General features: G+C 43.0%; 1 protein-coding gene across 1 annotated transcript in view; it reads left to right on the plus strand.

Annotated features, from left to right (window-relative positions):
- vps13b (vacuolar protein sorting 13 homolog B) overlaps positions 1-19,241 on the plus strand; it is a 410,620-nt gene that overhangs the window by 197,772 nt on the left and 193,607 nt on the right. Inside the window, exons 23-24 of the mRNA XM_080006210.1 lie at positions 14,452-14,686; positions 17,580-17,812. Coding sequence (XP_079862336.1) covers positions 14,452-14,686; positions 17,580-17,812 — 468 coding nt within the window. The remainder of the gene's footprint in view (positions 1-14,451; positions 14,687-17,579; positions 17,813-19,241) is intronic.

Consider the following 19,241-nt stretch of genomic DNA (forward strand, 5'->3'; position numbering starts at 1 on the left):
TCCCATCATTGATTTGTTCAAAGCACTTGCCCAGTGATTGTATTGGACCATAGTCCCCTGGTGATATGGTAATGCAAATTTGTGTGACGTTTGCGTAATTATGGTAACATTTAGTTTTTTTCCATAGTATGAGCCAGTAGGAGCATGTAGATGTTAAACAGAAGAGGCCTCAGAATAGAGCCTTGGGGAGCTCCACATGTCATTTTTATCATTCCCTTCACCTGTCAGTGGTTTTAATGTTGTGTGTGTGTGTGTGTGTGTGTGGGTGTGTGTGTGTGTGTGTGTGTGTGTGTGTGTGTGTGTGTGTGTGTGTGTGTGTGTGTGTGTGTGTGTCACAGTGTTCAGGTTCAATTTCACTGTCATATGTACAGTATTTCATGAAATTCTAAAGCCAAGTGCGTACTCATCGGCGGGAGGCTGTTGAAACACACTCACACACACATTCAATTTCCTATCAATCTGAATGCGAAAATAATGATTAAAAAATGTCCTACCTGTCAAACATTGGAGTTTTCTGGAGCGGTTTGACAGCTCACCAACTTGGCCAGGATCAAGCCAGACTGTGTTTTGGGTCAGGTCGCAGCCAACTGTGGTTCGTGTGTGTGTGGTGTGTGTGTGTGTGTGTGTGTGTGTGTGTGTGTGTGGTGTGTGCGTGTGTGTGTGTGTGTGTGTTTCATCCTCTGTGGTACAAATGGGAAATGACATGGCGCAGTGTTTATGTCTATAGTAAGAGCGCACGAAAACGATCCTTGTTATTATTTAGTTTTTATTGCAGTTTTTGGTTCCTGGTTGTGTCATAGAAGGCTCCGAGCACCGAATGACTTTCGTTGAACAAAAAAACGCAGAGAGAGTTGATCGATGACGGCAGATGTCACACCCTACCTCCTGTCTCTGTCCTCTCCTGATTCAACACTGGCCCTCTGTCATTTGATATAATTCAAGAAGTGAGAGGTAACAGTAAATTATTCATTAGCTACTGAACCTTTATCAGTTGTTGGGTTGGTTTTGGTCTGAAAAGTAAAGTTCTTCCAGGGATCCTCTAGTGTCTGTAACCTCTTGAACCCATTTGGTCAGGTGGGGCCTGAAAGCATAGATCTTATTCTCAGCTCTCAGCCTGGACATGATTAAACACTATCAGACTTTTCAACGTATAAGACCTTTCACATAATAAAGTGCTCACAGCCACCACATATTCAAGATATGGCAAGTTGTGAGTAAAATGAACCACTGTACACCAACACCCCACCCTAATCTTCTTCTAAATGTGTTTTGGAAGGCTTATTTGCAGCTAAATCTGGTAAAAATTTTGGAGCATGTATCCACCCTGAGTCCTGGGACATAGAAGTGAGCCATGCCAAGCGCAGGTCATATCAGTTCAGGTTCAGAGGAGCCCAGTTTTGGCCCAGTATTATCAGTTTCTATCAGTGGGACACTCCACATAAATCAGTATTACTAAGTATGTGCCCGAGCTAGCCAAAAACGCTGTGTTGTCATCTGCAGTCCATCACTATCCAGCAAGATCCAGCTTAATCTACAATCCTATATTGTAGAAGTAACGTGTCCGCCCCTGCTCACTCCAAACTGCTCCACTGTGGACTAATCTTGTCTGAATTACATCCCGACCATAGTCAAGTCATCTTCTGCTCATGCACACGCCTAAACCACAAACCTTTCCATACAGTGCTGCTACAGGTTTTTACCTATCCTAAACGCCATCCTGATCGCTAACCTCTACCCCATAACAACTTTATTCAGTCTCATCCATCCCCGGCACATACACCAGCTGGGATCCGAGTCACAAACCCCCCTTCTCATACACTGGCGTGGTCCAACCGGCCCCCCTGACACTCATTGGTACAGGCGCTCACCGTGCCTGGGTGGGAGAGTGGTGTGATGGTGAGAGGGCTCTCTCTGGCTGGGTGGGTCAGTAGTGTTTGTGTGTGCTGTGTGTGTAGGGGGGGTAGGCCAGGGGCAGGCCAGTCCAGTCACACTCTTTAAGGCCGCTGCTGGATCAATAAACGCAGCGATCAAAGCCACAATTAACCCACCGCGCTAACGCAAACAGCCGGGGCCAGTGGAAACAAACAAGGCCTTCATGTCACCTAAAGCGTTTATTTTTGCAGATTTCCACCTTGGCCGGGGAGACCTCCAGCGCTTGTCAACTTCTGTGAGCAGTGTTAGGAGGGAGGAATGCAGGGCCACAGGGATGGCTGGCTGCCTGGGTGTGCTGCTCTGCCAGGCCACTGACTTATTGCTCGTGGTAGAGTGTGGGAGGATGTTGGGGTGGTGGGGGGGAGCGCTGCGGCCCTCGGTCGTCCCTGCTGAGACTCGTTTTCAGTCACATAGCGCGTGTACTTCCATGTATCACAAACATATTTCCACGGTCAGATGAAACATGTGTCTCCCTCGCTTTAGGGAAAGGCGCCGTTCACCGCAGTACGCCTACTGTTTTCCAGTGTTTTTTTTGTAGAAAGCCCAGAAAGCAGGGAGCTTTGCAACAGGGAAAGGGCCAGTATTTAAGGTTAACAGTGGGTGTGGTGTCGGGGGAGGGAGACGAGTTTTTGTGAAGGCGTGTGGGGGGGGGGGGGTTGTGTTGGGGGGGGGGGGTGCGGGATCTATGGGCCTTCTGTTCATCCCCACGGCCGCGCAGGAAAGAGTGTCCAGCTCGGCATGTGGACGGGAAGATTACATTCTGAGAGGTATCGAGTGTTTCAAAACAAAGGGATGTGTTTTCCACTTTCCGGCGATCCCTCCGCTGAGATTTTTCTGCTACGGAATTGCAAATGTTTTCGCCAGGGATCCCGGGAGGGTGTTTCTAATTTCCTCCCCTATCTCTGTGCGATTTCCTGTGTCTCACGGCGTACTCACTCTTTGTGTGATTTAGGGGATGGGGATGGTAGCTCAGGCGGTAGAGCTGGTGGTCTAGTGATCTAAAGGTTGCAGGTTCAATCCCAGGCTCCTCCTGCTAGCATGCTGTAGTGTCCTTGAGCAAGACACTTAACCCCTAATTGCTCCTGATGGCTGCGTCCGTCGGTGTTTGAACAATTGTAAGTCGCTTTGGATAAAAGCGTCTGATAAATGACTAAATGTAAATGTAATGTTAGTTGTGTGTGTGTGTGTGTGTGTGTGTGTGTGTGTGTGTGTGTGCGTGCGTGCGTGTGTGTGTTTGCATGCGGGTGGGTGTTTGAGTGATATTTGGTTTGATAGAGAGACCATTTCCAAGCTGAAAATGCAAAGGAGAATATCCATATCCAAGAATCCATATTCTTCAAAATAACTTCACCGGCATCCAAATAGGTGAAAACCTAAAATAAACAAATGTTATATGTTTTTTGGTTTTATATCCTTGTATAAATGCCACTTCTGTGAAGTCATACGTTTATTGTTTTGGAATTACTTCCAGCCATGCAGGTATTTCTCAACGAATTAAAGAAATAGAGACTATATAGAAAGTTTTATTGCAAAATGATGCACAGCCTTGAAACTTTTCAAGCTCATTAATGTGTATTCTGACTTTCTAGCACGCATTTCACCCTTGGTACCATATTACCAATGTATAATCTATTTATAATAGTGAGGCACATCAGGTTTTTTCAATTCAGTTGTTAACCTTGAAATTAATTCAATTGGAGTTGCAGTTGACAAAGACAACTTTGACGCTATTTATCTATATTTTTTCTTACTGTATTTTCAAATGTGTATTATCCAATGGCTTCTATATTTATTATCAATTAAAAAAAAAAACTTTTTCCTCTGTTGCAGTGTAAGCCCGTTGAGACATGCATTATGTAATAAGACAATGACATTGTCTTGATTTATAACAAGTGTCCTGTGTTTTCGTGTGTTTTTGTTTCTATGTGTTTGTGAGCCTTCTAGTGAAATGTCATCACCTCGTAAAGTGTGACTGCAGTTGTGGCATGGTATTACACGGTGCGTTCCATTATTATATATATATCATAGACAGGTTGTGACCCAATACCTCATAGCCGCTACAATGTGTAATAGGTTTTTACAAAACGTGGCAAAAATTGTTATGTATCACCTTCAAGATGTTTACGAAAAAATGCGGCAAGTTGTTACAAAATGCAGGTGTTATTACACGGTAAAGGTCAAATGTATTATATTTTGGCAAGTTATTACGAAATGCGGCTTTATTACGTAATGTGTTAATGCGTGCCTTTCATTATCAATATCAATGATATTCCCGAACGGAAAGCGGTATTTCCCGACACTCTGTAGAACTCGCAGGCTGTCCTTCTCCCCTCTTGCCAGTCTGTTGTTTTACTGGCACATGGGGTGGACCCCTAAGAGCCCCTTGTAGTTATATAGGCCATTTCCACATGGCCTCCAGCCTTTTAAACTAGTGTGTTTGGCCTTCAGCTTCCTCTCCATTAGGAGCCGCTCTGCTAGAAGCAGATGAACTGCCTTCTTCCTAACATGAGCGGGAGGGGGGTTACGTACAGTACTTCAACTCAGCGTGTGTATGTCAATGTGTGTGTTGGTGGGGTTTATGTGATGGGATATTAAGGCTGAGCAACTAAAACCGGGGGTCCACACATATGGCCCTTTTTTTTTTTTCGAGTGCCACGCGTTGCAGTGGGAGAGCAATTAGGAATCAAACTGAGCAGTGCTTAGCATGAGAAAAGAAAATCAGCCTCCATGTTTAAGCCTCTGTGATGTGAGGCCAGCAGAACATGAGGAAGGGAAAACCGTTTTTCTTCTACAGCTTCGTCAGAATTTCTTCCAAATTGTTGTTTCAGGCCTGTTTTTTGTCTAGTTCTGGTATTTATTTACTCTAAACAGCATCTGCTGAATCTAGACCGGATTAGTGCCCGAGTGATCGAATTGCGATCAAAGTGTAAGAGGAGACGCTGGTTTACTAGCAGGCCCGAGGGAAGAAATCACAAAGTGACTCTGACTGTACGCTCGCGCGACCAAAAATCACTCATTTCCAATGGGAGTTGGCGACTCTGAGCGACACGTCGATTGGCGACGCGATTTCAGAGACTCGGTGACCGGAGGAAGTTGAGCAGAGGTCGTCTTTATGTGGGATAGCAAAAATGCATTTCTGCTGGCTCATCCACTCACGGTGAACAAATGGAACAAACCCTTAACTTTAGTTCCTACATAACTTTTGTTCCCAAAATGGAGGAAAAGCTCATTGTTGTGGTAATCAGACGTGGAAGAAGATTTCGGAGGTCGTCGAGATTGCTGGTGAGGTTTATTACATGTACTGAAGTAAAAACTTGAAAGTCAGGGTTCGATCTCTGTTGAAGTTAAGTTCATGTGGAGATGTCTCATATAGTTTGATTTAAAGCATTTTCCATTTAAAGTATTACCTGGTGTCATCTGGCACAGATCACATTGTCAGGACACGTGATGTATTTTTGAGAAGTTAATCTGCCAAGTATTAAAAAAATCAGAAATGGTTATGAATAAGACTACTGTAATAAATATATTAGCAAACAACATCTGAATAAGTTAATGCAGCTATGTGCACATTAATCTCTTTATGCTGCTATGGCAGCTACTCAGCGATGAGTTGAATGCCAAGAGCCTGTTATGTTACTCAGAGCTCTATGCATTTCCCGACTCCCCGTTCCTGCCTCTATACTCTCCTATCCTATCCAATCTTCCCTTACTGGTCCCAGAACGAGCCCACCAGCAATTTAGAGCTCCTCTCCACGCACGCACGCACGCACGCGCACACACACACACACACACACACACGTGTGCGGAGGCATTAACAGAGAGCAACAGACAAGTACATCAGCAGCCAGCTGTCTGCTTTGCTCTCATACTTAATTTCTCTCCTAATAAAAAGTTCGGCCCCCCTCACTTTCTCTCTCACTTTCTCTCTCTCTCCCCCATATATCCTGAGGTGTTGTGTGAGTAGCTTGTTTGCTGTTGCAGGTGCCATGCTTCAGAGGAAGTACAAAGACCAGCACCAGCTCCCAGCAAGGATATTAAAAAGTAAAGGCAGCGACCCCCCCCGCTCCCAGCACTTGTTTGAAAGAGAGGAAGAAGTAAATGGGGGGGGGGGGGGGGTTGTTAATTCAGGTGTCTTGGATAGGGGCCCGAATTTCCTTTATTTTTTATTTATTTTTTGTTATACTGAAACAAAATAGGCCTTTATTCTGTCCATGACCAATGATTGTAGTGTGTGTGTGTGTGTGTGTGTGTGTGTGTGTGTGTGTGTGTGTGAGAGAGAGAGAACCTTTGCACATGTGAAAAAGTGTCATTTGAGAGTGTTTTTGTAGCGTAAGCCGCCACGTGCTGCCTCATAAGGAGCGGATTGGCCTCTTTCGCTTGCTCGCTTACTGAGATTTCCTGGTCAAAATTGAAAAAGTGTTTCCTCTGTTTTTGAAGTGTATTTATAGAGTGTGCTGCAAGTGATACTCTCTGCCCCTGAATACACACACACACACACACACACACAAACACACACACACACCCCCCCCCCCCAAGTCTTTCCTGTGCATTCCCTAATGAATCTATCACGGTTGGAGCCAGTGTGTAAGTGAAATCCTCTCTCGCTGTGTGTTGACAGTTAATACCATTTGTTATAATAAAGGATTTAGTTTCACTTTGACAGGACATGATGTCACCAAAGAAGAAGAATGAGGAATCACTTCTCCTACCCCCCCCAACACACGGACACAACACTCTATACCCGAGCTTAACACAGTCTTTCGCTAACATAACAACCCAAACTGAACTTTTACTACCCTATGCTTCATGCATATTGTGACAACTGAATAAAAATGAACCCCTTACTGTTCTATTAACAACACTTTCCACAAGGTTCTTACATGTTGTATTCCATTTGGGAAAGGCCCTATGACATAGGTCATCCCCAGACTCTCTCCGAAATAGATCCAGGCGTGGGTCAAAACTAGTTGGTCCCATACCGGCTTAAACACTGATGTGTTATTTCTACCCAGCCGAGGCTGTCGGCTCTGTCATGTTTCTATCTGCTTTTTATTCCACATTAACCTGAGCCCCACCGAGGGTAAAGTTGTGTAACGGATATTCCACACAGCCATCACATCACAGGCCTTTGCATATTATTTGTGCCCATTACTATGGGAAATTTCCCTCCCACCACTGCATTTGGAGCAGCTGCCTTTCCACAAGTTTGCCGAAGCAGAAAAAGAAAGAAAAAAGAACACAACCCCATTCCACTATCCTATTACGGGCAAAAAATATAGTTAGAGCTCGCTGAACCTTTGACTTGTGAGTAATAACCCTGCAAATACGAGAGTCCACCACCCAAGCATGTGATGGAAAAAACTTGAATTTTTGCTCCACCTGGCATACCTGTCAGTTTCCTATTGCAAGACATTGTACATGCCTGCTAGCCAACACACACACACACACACACACACACACACACACACACACACACACACACACACACACACACACACACACACACACACACACACACACACACACACACACACACACACACACACACACACACACACACACACACACGCACACACACACACAAACCTGGCACACCTGTCAGTTAACAGTAGGGGTACATTGTCCACACAGGCTAGCAGCTACCAAGACTGTGTTTATTGGCCTGTTACAGACTTGTTAAACACAATTGCTGAGAATAGCAAACAAGAACCCTGCTAAACCTTAGATGAACTTTTTCACCCAAATAGTAAGTAAAAGACACTCTGACACACACCTGCGCAGCGCAGCCCATATACAGGCATGTAAGCTGCCTGTAAACCTTTGAGTGCACCTTGAGTGTCTGTACCCTCAGTATCACCTCGAGCACAACTAGCCCTTTACTTTTCTGCACCCTCTGACCCCCCCCCCCCGCAGTTTCTCTGCTGTCTTCTCGCTGTCTACCACACTCCTTCACTCTGTCTGTCTGTCTGTCTTTCTCTCTTTCTCTCTCTCTCTCTCTCTCTCTCTCTCTTTCTCTCGTCAGCACTGCTCCCGTCTGGCCATAAAATGACCACACACATTTTTCCCCATCCCTAAACCTGCCACGTGGCCATGGTACACAGCCTGGATGTGAGCAAGAGGAGGTTCACTCCTGACATGGCTTGGATGGATGGATGGATGGATGAAAAGTAGATTCTGTCAGCGGTCTTGGCAGCAATGCAGCAGGGAGACTCTGACCTCAGGATTTTACTGTGTTCGCATCTGTCAGTGCAGTTCAGCCGCAACAGTCCTCACAACTAACTTAACCGCGCAACCCAAACACTGCCATAACCTCCTGCGCCCTCCTCCCATTCGCCTTCTTGTCCTTTGACCCCACTACCTACAGCACTCCTAACCCACCCATCAACACCCCCATGTCTCGCCCGCTTCTCTGTTTATTGGGAGTGAGTGTGTGACTAACAGCTTGACCATAAGACCGCAGAAAGGAAGCCTTTGGAGGGGGCTGTGAGGTTTGCCTTGCTGACCGTGCTGTTAGTGGTGACCCAGGGAAACAGGGTGGAGGATAACCAGCCAGTCCTCAGCGCGTTGTGAGTTGAAGTTCTTTAGAAAGGGCAACTCAACCACATTGCTTAGAAAATCGATGTTTCCGTTTCTTCTCTTTTTTTCGCTGCTTGTTTGATTTGACAGACAACACACAGTTTACGAGCTACAATCTTTGAATGGCCAATGGTTTGACTAGGAAAGCTGTGTTTTCATGGCGAAGAGCCTTATGTTATTGAAAATAAAATTGATGGGGGATTTTTTGCAGCGTACTCCAACTTTCCAAGGCTCAAGCAGTGTTCACTCATGAAAACAAAAATCTTGTTACAAAATACAAGCCATCTTAGGTGCACTGATGGAAATCCCCCCTCCTGTACCAGAAAATGAACTCTATGACTGCTCCCAATAAATACGATAATGGTGAATCCCAGTCGCATCTAATGCCGGCAAAAATGTTCAAACCCTGTTATGAAGTGAAAGAGCTCACAGTGGAATACAAAAGTTTGGGCACCCCAAGTCAATAAATATCTGCTACGTTCACATTGCAACCTTATTGCTCCTTTTGGATGTATTGCTTGATCCGATTTTTTTTTTGTTTGGCTGTTCACATTATTTTTTAAATGTGGCCTATATCAGATTCCAGTGTGAACTGGTCACGGTCCTGAACTGCTGACCCGCATGCGCAGAAGAACAATAACAAAGACATCACATGCAGCACACAGCAAGTAAACACAGGGGCCACTGAAGTCAGTGTTTATGGTTTCATGTATAAGTTGATGTCCAGTGGAAGCCAGCAAATTTGTGAGCAGATGATGACGAGGAGGAGGTAAAAGCCAATTTTTTTTTTAATTATGGCTTTTTGTGGCGCAATGGCTGCTACAGCTGTACGGAGGTGTATGTGGATGCGGAGTCGGAGCCAGGAGTGGTTGGATCGTGATGTGAATGGCTTCACTGAGACAGATTTAATCCAAAATTTCAGAATCTCAAGGGCTGCTTTTACCTGTATTGTACGAATGTCGCTCTAGAGTGATGTAGAACTTGCATGAATTCTGATATGACTGTTCAGATCGAGGCGGCATTGCAGAAAATCACACCTGTATCTGATTTCAAGATTCAAGATTCAAGATTTTTTTATTTGTCACATATATATACATACTTCCATACATATATGCAGTGAAATGTGATTTAGGACCACATATGAAAGTGGCCAAAATCAGAATTGAATAGATCAGATTCCATGTGATTTATGCTGTTCACACTGTTATGAAAATAAAATACATCTCAGTCACATATGGGAAAAAAAAAATCTGATTTGGGCCACTTTTGTCTGCAGTGAACGTAGCAGTGAACATTTCTCACCAGCTTTCAAGCCAGTTTATCTGGATTCTTTCTTGGTTTTTCAGATTTTGGCTTGACTTGGCCTGTACCATTTATATTCAATTTTCTGACAGTGGAAATAGGTACATTCAAATGTTGAGAGAGTTTTTTTATAGCCTTCTCCTTGCTAGTGAAAGTTAACTGTCTTGGTTCTGACATCCTTGGACAACTCTTAAGAGGAACCCTTGGTTGTTTACTCCAGACAAAAAAAAAGATACCGCAATCCGATAGCTTAGAAGGCATTGGGTTGTATGCCCAGCCTGCTGACAGCATAGGTTAAAAAAGAAAAGGAAATAAAGAAGGCATTGGGAGACCTCAGAATGAATGGTTCAGTCCTGGAAACACAGTCACCTGATGCTGAAGCCAAACAAGTAAATCCAAGTCTGCAGTAATAATAATCTTTTTAAAAAGTAGCAATGAATCATTTTCCCATACTTTTCAAAATTAAAATAAAAAATAATCTTGTTTTTAATCTTGAAGAAAGGTGTCATGTTTAACTTGATCTGGTTTTGAGGTCAGGGCAGTTTCTGTTGCACTTAGATAGCTCAGCTTAGCTAGTTCTGAGCTTATGTTATATAAATGTAGGACCATTTAATTTGTACGAATGAATCAAGTGAATGGGAATTCCCAGTTCATAGTTGTTCTTATCTACCCTGATGACCCAAGCTCCCTCACCTAAAAGAAAAAACCAAAACATAAAGCTTTATTCAGCCAGTCATACGGCACTTGCCCTCAGGTCAACTCACGTGCAGTGGCTACTGTGAATTTCAGAAGTTTCTTCCTGTGTAACTGTAGCTTTTATTAACTGTGGCAAAAAGGTAGAGAAAAGAAAAGACTAGAGATTTTTCTGCCACCCTTATTTAGGGCTGATAAGTCAATTTCTTTTTCCATTACATATTAGGGACCGTCTTTTTTTTGTGTAAACATTGAGAAACAGCGGTCGCTATGTCCCACGCATGCCATTCAATTGTTCAGCTTTTCCCTTTGTTGTCATCTGTGAGATGTTATCTGATTACTGTTAGTATATGACTCTGTTATGTGGCAAGTCTGTTAGCTAAGCATAAACTTGACATCATCCTTTGCTGTTTGTTGCTATGGGCACAGCAACAGCAAACGCATTTGAAAGACACAGGCCAGCACTGTAAGGATATTGTATTTTTGCAGTACATATTGTACCCACTGCACCCACCCTATGGTGTTAGTAATGGTTAGTCAGTTTCCTTTATCTTGCTTAATATGGCATGATTTGTTTTACAAATTTGTCTTAAAGGTTGGGTAATAGTACTAGGGCAAGTGAACAAGAAGTATGACTTACACTGGCTAAATCTGTATCTCATCACAATCAGACATTCAATTCAGTGCCCGACCAGTGTTTCCAGTGTCCTTTTAGAAATATGCACAGCACAGGCACTAATGTTAATCTAGAATGAGATGTTTTCCTTCTTGTCTAAAGGTTTGATTAAATGCTTTTAGGTTTAGTCAACCATCAGGTACAATGTGGAAAATCGAAGGTTGGCTTTAGGTGGCAATGGGTCATCATTTATCATTTATTAAGTCTATACAGTGCACCAATGCATGGGATTCCTAAAGCCAGGATCTATCAGACAGTTTGAGACACTTCTGCATTGACTTCAGCACTCGGCTCTGATGACCGCCGCTTGCTTCAAAGACAGGAACTTCTTGCTGAAAGGCAACAGTGCCCACCACTAAGCTATTGTGTCACCAAATAACACAACCAAGGAACACAAACATACAACACATTTTCTAGCTGAGCACCATGTCAGAGGCAAGCTGTCTAAAAGGGAGATCATCATATGGTGTTGCCCACCCTGGCAGGGCCATTAGAGACCAAGAGAAAGAGAGACATTGTAGGCACTTTATTTGTGAGCACATGGTCATGAAGCGCATATTTCTTTCGGGATTCTGTCTTGGCTGGCCTGGGAAATCATAGGGATTCCCCAGTAGGAGCTGAAGCAAGTGGCATAGGGGAAAGGGATGACTGGGTTTCACTGCTTGACCTGTTGTCCCTGCGACCCAGACGGATAAGTGCTATCAAATGGATGGGGGCAAATTAATGTTGTCTTGTGTAGCATGTCATTGTATGTCTATAGATGACATGCTGTAGTACTGTAGCTGAAGATACCCCCAAACCTTTGAAACACATTAGTGATTTTTGTATTGTGTCATATACTGTCTTAGCTCCTGAATGCTCCAAACTCTTATTTCTCACATCCTGCCATTGTGACAGATTTATGTGAAGCATGGCTTCTCATTGAATATTCACTAGTGTCACAGTCTAGTTGAGAATAAAATGCTTGTGGAAAGGTTGGCAGCCTAAAGAGAGAGAGGGGGGATAAAATCAAACTGTAACATGTGTGACTAAGCCAACGTATCCAGGAGGAGAGCATTAGCCCCAGGCGTGTGCAGCTCAAGGTGTAGTCCAGAGTCACAGCGTTAAAACCCTGGAGGTTTCCGTGTGTCGGCCTGCTTTACAGCTTAACCCCGCTAAGATCTGCAGCAGACCGGGCAGCCTCAATGGCTTTTGCTTTCCTGCGGACCGGCTCTGGAAAGAGCCAAAGCCCTACGTGTCGGTGTCTGAAAGCATTCCAATTTCAAACGCCACTTTGAAGGGTAATCAGCCAGAGGAAGCGGCACAAGATCAATATGTAACAATATCTCTGCATTTTCTCTCTCCTGCTCTTTCTCCGCTCTCACTTGTCTGCCTCTCTGTTTTGGGGAGAACCAACCACCTTTTATACACATGCTAGATGCTGTTCCAACATCTGTGTTTGTGCTGTTTGTGTATACTGTAGAATTGAGAGAGAGGGTGTAATTTTGAAAAGCTTGTGTTGCATATGCATGCAGGTAAATATCATAAGTCAGTGTTGACTTCCTATTCGCTGATGATTGCGCTGCCATAGAACAGATAAATGATAAAGTAGATATATACAGATAAAATAAAATGCACTGGATACCAGGCAAAGACAGACACGCACATACTGTACATACTGTACACATTCATACATTGTGGCAGCATTATGCTCTGTGCCCTCAAGTCTGTACCCTTCTGTGCATTCTTTTCATTGGTCTTTTAAATCCCTATTGCCTCAGTGGAATGGAAAAATTCCAAGAACAATTACATCTCAGACGGGGTCTACCACTGATCCCGTCCTCATTGGCTACTGACTCCTGCTACTGACCTGCTGTAAAACTTAGCAGTCATGAGTGGAAATACAGCGTTAGTGTTGAGTGAATTTGCTCACCCTCCATTTACAATATTCTGAGTTAAATACTGCATCATTGCACATTTTCCATCCACACTATTAAGCTTTTGAGTTCTATCAGTTTATCATCAATAGAACTAGTGATATGTAAATCGGCTCATAGTACTTCGTAGTACTTTTTAATGCTGCTACTACACACCTCCATTTTCAAGGAAAGTGCAATTTTGTACAATGTTAGACAAGCATACAAGTTAACGGCCCCCCTGTCAGATTCAGGCCAGTCCTAGTCCTGAAGCCCTGCCAAAGCTTCCATGGCGCACATCTTACTTCTCATCAAACAAATTCGATCTAATCCCATGAGAGTCAGAGTTCAATGACATTTTGTGCCTTTCCAAATTATACACCTACAATTATTCTTGTCCCTCCTCATAATATTAATTTGTATATTGTTGATAACACTTGAGTGATAATTCGTGCGAGACTTTCTCTATTCAGCCATTGTCTCTGCGCTAATGCACTCATTATGTAAATAGGTGTTCGGTGCAACCCCGGGAGGAGAGCCAGCAACGGCTGTTGGCACCTGAGTACCAGCGCCATTCAGAGTCACATTTCGCAAATTCCTTCAGTAGTAGATGTTTCAAAACATTAGAAATTCTGATGTTTCTGCTTTTTCAGGTGCACTATTACAATTCTAACAATGTAGGCATTTGCAGCACGCATATTTAGGAAAAGTCATGGCAGGATTAAAACAGGGCTAAAATATGAATTAAAATGTTAACAACATTAAATTGCCAATGTATATATGCGTGGGCTTAAAGGGTTTAAAGTACTTTCTGGGTACTTAGAATCTCAGTACGGGAATACCTCTGCCTCTTATGTGGAGAAGTAATTACATTGACTTAAAACAAATGATCACTTAAACTGTTGTCCCTGCTGCAAATTTAGCCAAACCCCTCATTTGTTCTGTTTTTTTTTTCCTTATGTGGTATGCATAAGGACACTCACAGCACAGATTATTCTACGCAGTAAAATCATGTACAGTAGGATTAATTGTCAGTCTCAGTATACACTAATGACCAAATGCTAGTAATTCCGACAGCTTTTTAACCTATGATGAAGTAAAATGTTTGACCTCTTAAACAGAATGCTAGGCAGATGGAAAAGATATCTATTTTTCAGAATGGTCATTTAACCAGCACTTAACACATTTAACCTATTTGCACTTATTTTCCTGGCAATTCCCTGTAGTATGAAATGTACACATGTAATAACAGAAAAAGTAATTGAAAGTCCTTGAAATTTAATTTGAAATTGTGTAATATTTGGACTCAAGTCTCGCCGCAATTTTATGGATTTTCTTTCCCTGTGTTTTCTATATTCCCCCCTCCACCCCTTCTAGCTGGAGTTGCAGTCATGCTGCGTGTTCCTGCCCAACGATAGCCTGCCGTCCCCGAGCACTATCATCTGCGGTGACATCCCGGGAACTGTCCGTAGCTGGTACCACAACCAGGCATCCATGCCTGGGACCCTGGTACTCAGCCTGCCCCAGATCAGTGTTCTCAGCGCTGGCCACAAGTACATGGAGCCGTTGCAGGAGCTCCCCTTTGTGGTCTCCAAGCCCATCCTTGAAGAGGGTAGGTTTTTCATAAAACTATGTTCACCTCCTAAGTTTCAACTAAAAGTGAATGCGTATACAGTATGTATAGTATACAGTGCTATGCAAAAGTTTTAGGCACTTAGAAAAAAGCTGTAAAGTGATGATGCTTTCAAAAATAATGCCACAAATAGTTTTTATGTATCAATTAACGACATACAAAGTGCAGTAAACAGAAAAAACCTTAATGAAAATCAATATTTTCTGTGATCACCTGTTGCCTTTAAAACAGCACCAATTCCCCTAGGTACACTTGTGCACAGTTTTTTAAGGTACTCAGCAGGTAGGTTTTTCCAAGCATCTTGGAGAACTTGCCACAGTTCTTCTGCGGATTTAGGCTCGGGTCTCAATTGCTTGTCTCATCATGTAATCCAAGAGTGACTCGATGATGTTGAGGTCAGGGCTCTGTAGGGGCATAACATCTGTTGCAGGACTCCTTGTTCTTCTTTTCACTGAAGATAGTTCTTTATGACTCTGGCTGTATGTTTGGGGTCGTTGTCATACTACAGACATATTGACACATTACATTACATTACATTTAGTCATTTAGCAGACGCTTTTATCCAAAGCGACTTACAATTGTTCAAACACCGACGGACGCAGCCATCAGGAGCAATTAGGGGTTAAGTGTCTTGCTCAAGGACACTACAGCATGCTAGCAGGAGGAGCCTGGGATCGAACCAGCAACCTTTAGATCACTAGACCACCAGCTCTACCTCCAGAGCTACCATCCCCACATTAATGCAGAAGATATAAAAAACTGTCTAAGACAAATGTTGTGAAATCTGGAATGTCTAAAACTTTTGCACAGTACTGTATTTTCTATTTTTTATAAAATGAATGGGATGTGTAATGTGACATTATGTTATAATCAACACAGCTCTTTTTAAGGTTGACTTGCCCTTTGACCCGCTATTCCTCATTTACTATGTCAAAAGACAAACAATTTTCACACCTGGTACAGTTGACATAACCGACACTTACATTTGCTGAGCAATGCCTTTTCTCCTTTTGATGAAGGAACAAAATGGAAGGGGGAAAACAAAGTTGGGGGCACCTTCTCCAGTCTCCAATAACATCACAAATTGGCATGTGAATTCCAAAAAGCGGCAGAGAGAAGGGGAAAAACGACAGCAACAACAGTGACATCAGCTGCCTTGTCAGTGTTGCCATTAAAGTTAACAGCCCATGCATTTTAGTAATCCATTACTCCCTTTTGAAAAGCTCTTCATCGCTCATGTTTAACGCACTGGATCAAAGCGTACTGCCCATGGTGCGAAAGAAATATGCGCTTCATGACCATGTGCTCACAAATAAAGTGGCCACAATGTCTCTCTTTCTCTTGGTCTCTAATGGCCCTGCCAGGGTGGGCAACACCATATGATGATCTCCCTTTTAGACAGCTTGCCTCTGACATGGTGCTCAGCTAGAAAATGTGTTGTATGTTTGTGTTCCTTGGTTGTGTTATTTGGTGACACAATAGATTAGTGGTGAGTATTGTTGCCTTTCAGCAAGAAGTTCCTGTCTTTGAAGCAAGCGGCGGTCATCAGAGCCGAGTGCTGAAGTCAATGCAGAAGTGTCTCAAACTGTCTGATGTCTGATAGATCCTGGCTTTAGGAAACCTCTGAATGAATTGACGTCGACAAGGGGAAAAAAAAGGGCATTCCAGTCTCAATAGCTACGTTTACTTGTTGTAACTGGTTACAAGAAGGTCTTCAGGATCTATTTCCTGGCAAGATGGCGATGAGCGTAGACAAACATAAACAAATAAACTGAATGCTTCAAATAGAAGCCCGTTCTTTAGAAGTAACGGGCAATGTCATTGATGCAACGTCCATGTATATTTTTTATTGAAACTGACTAGAGCTGACCTCCGACCTCTCCTCGTGGCCTTTTTTATGACACTGTATTTTTATTGCTCCTATATTTGTCATTGATCCAACCCGCTTTGATGCTACCTGCCTTTCATTTACTCTGCTCTCTTACCCCATGTCACTGCCCGGTCCATACCTCCTGTCACATCCGTCTTACCCCTGTGCAAGCACACGGTATCAACCGCTTGTTTCTGTACTTTCTTACAACTGAAGCAACGAGTTTATTGGTTTTGCACCGCAAGCTGTTTGCTCGATCTTTAATTGTGTTTGAATGTAAAGTGTGGTGTTTGAATGAAAGACTTGGCTTTATAATGGGGGATGGTAGCTCAGGCGGTAGAGCTGGTGGTCTAGTGATCTAAAGGTTGCTGGTTCGATCCCAGGCTCCTCCTGCTAGCATGCTGTAGTGTCCTTGAGCAAGACACTTAACCCCTAATTGCTCCTGATGGCTGCGTCCGTCGGTGTTTGAACAATTGTAAGTCGCTTTGGATAAAAGCGTCTGATAAATGACTAAATGTAAATGTAATGTAATGTATAATACAGAGGCAGGGGAATTCAACCGCCTTGATAAAACGGGTCAAGTAAAGTGCACAACATTAACAATTTCTTAATGTAATAATGAATTGCATTTATGTAGTTCTTTCAGTTTGCTATTGGTGCTGTAGAAATCAAGCATTATGTTAATCAAATGAAACAGTAAATCATATTTAATAATCAGGTTAATTATTGAGGTGAAAAAGGCATACTTTAATTATAGCTAATAATTCATAATAATGTTAATTCTAACAATCAAATTCTCTTTTCTTAGAGCAACTGTCTAAAATAGCAGTTGTAGCCAAATACCTGTTTGTAGCCAGCTAGCTAGCACAAACGAATGCCTCTCTTGTGGTTGACATCCTGTTCATTGACTTGAGGAATGGTGTTATCCTCTTTTCCTCTACTTCTCCTTCCTTCTTCTACTTTCATGAAGCGACTCACCTCCAACCCTCTCTCTTCCACCAGGCGATGCCTTTCCATGGACGATAAGCCTGAGTCAGTTCAGCATCTACACCCTGCTGGGCCAGCAGCGCAGCCTGGGCCTGCTGGAGCCCATGGGCTGCACCTCCACGCTGGCTGTCACTTCCCACAAGCTGCAATCACACGGGACAGCGGGGGCTCCCGAGGGAAGACACTCCTTTGTGGTGTGTCTGCACGTCGATCTGCAGCCCATCCAAGCCCAGTGCTCCAACCCACAGGTCAGCCAGCGTACTACAGAAGTAGTTCATTATGACTGCATGCCGCCTTTTTACATCAATGAAAGTCGTCTGGATACCGATTTAATCATTCAAACCATTTTAATCTTGGACTTTTTCATGGAAATCAATCCAACTATAATGTTTTGATTTGGGTCTTTACATTTCTAGGGCAACTAATTATTACACAAACAAGCTAGCTACTGTACAAAACACATGCACTGCATCTAATTTTCAAAACAATATAAATTATAACAAGCTGTATAATATGGAATACTGTGTATAGGGTCGTCCACTCCTGACTTTTCAGTAATGCTTTATATTAAGGTGCTTGTAATAGGCTCGGTCAGATTTACGATGAAATCATCTATCTGGGATTCCACCGATCGCGAATGACATTGATGACAAAAGTTTTCTTGTTTGTTTTTATCTGCCAGGACTAATCTTGAGTATTGAAACGGTGTAGGTGCAGTTTACCGTGTTCTGAAACTGGAGCAGACAGGGAGAGAGAGGAGAGTGTGGGAGAGAGGGGGCGGAGGCTCCCCCCCCCCCCCCTCCGCTCAGCTGTCGAGTAATTAATGGTGATCGAGTCTCACTTCCTGAGCTGACACAGTCCTGTACAGAGACTTTGAAGGGCAGGTTAAGGGGGGCAGGCATTAAGCATTAGTTGATAAATTGAGATTTTAATAACATTTCATTAACATTATTATTGTGTTAAAAATACTATATGTGTTAATAATATAATTTATAAGCAGTTAACTATGCACTTATCAACAGTTAACTATGCTTTTATTGTGTGTTTATAAGACTATATAAGTGTTAATTACAGCATTTATTAGCAGTTGACTAACAGTTAACTATGCTTTTTGGAGCTTCCAGATCTGAAGCGAGAACAGTGCCTTATTAAGGTGAAAAAATCCTTTTATTATGCACTTAACAGCTAACTATGCTTTTCGCAGCTCCCCCATCTGGAATGAGCACTACATGTGGTCAAGGTTTATAAAATGTGAATAAAAAAATATTTATAAATACAATATTTTGGGAGTGAAGCACAAAAACACACTTTAAGACAGATCTTTTGAAAAAATGTATTTTTTTTCCATCACTTTCCCGTCAATGGCAACCACATGCTGCCAAAACATAGTCTTAATTAGGCCTTTGAAGAATTTTACAAATACTAGTACAATTAAAGTATCTTTTAACATTCAGGTAAATTATATACAGGTACTCCTCACTTAACGACCTACCTTTTTTTCGACCGTTCTGACTTACGACCAGCTCTCTGACCAGTCTGTATTGTGCGCCGCGTACAATTCTATGGCGTATTGTGCGCGGTGCTGTCTCTCAGCATCAAGCATCTCATCGCGCATCACCGTTCTCAGTCTCAGTCTAGTTCTTGCAGTCGGTCAGTATTCCCTACGCCAGCGTTCGC

The sequence above is a fragment of the Zeus faber genome (genome assembly GCF_960531495.2).
Source record: "Zeus faber genome assembly, chromosome: 8".
In the NCBI taxonomy this organism is placed as follows: domain Eukaryota; kingdom Metazoa; phylum Chordata; class Actinopteri; order Zeiformes; family Zeidae; genus Zeus; species Zeus faber.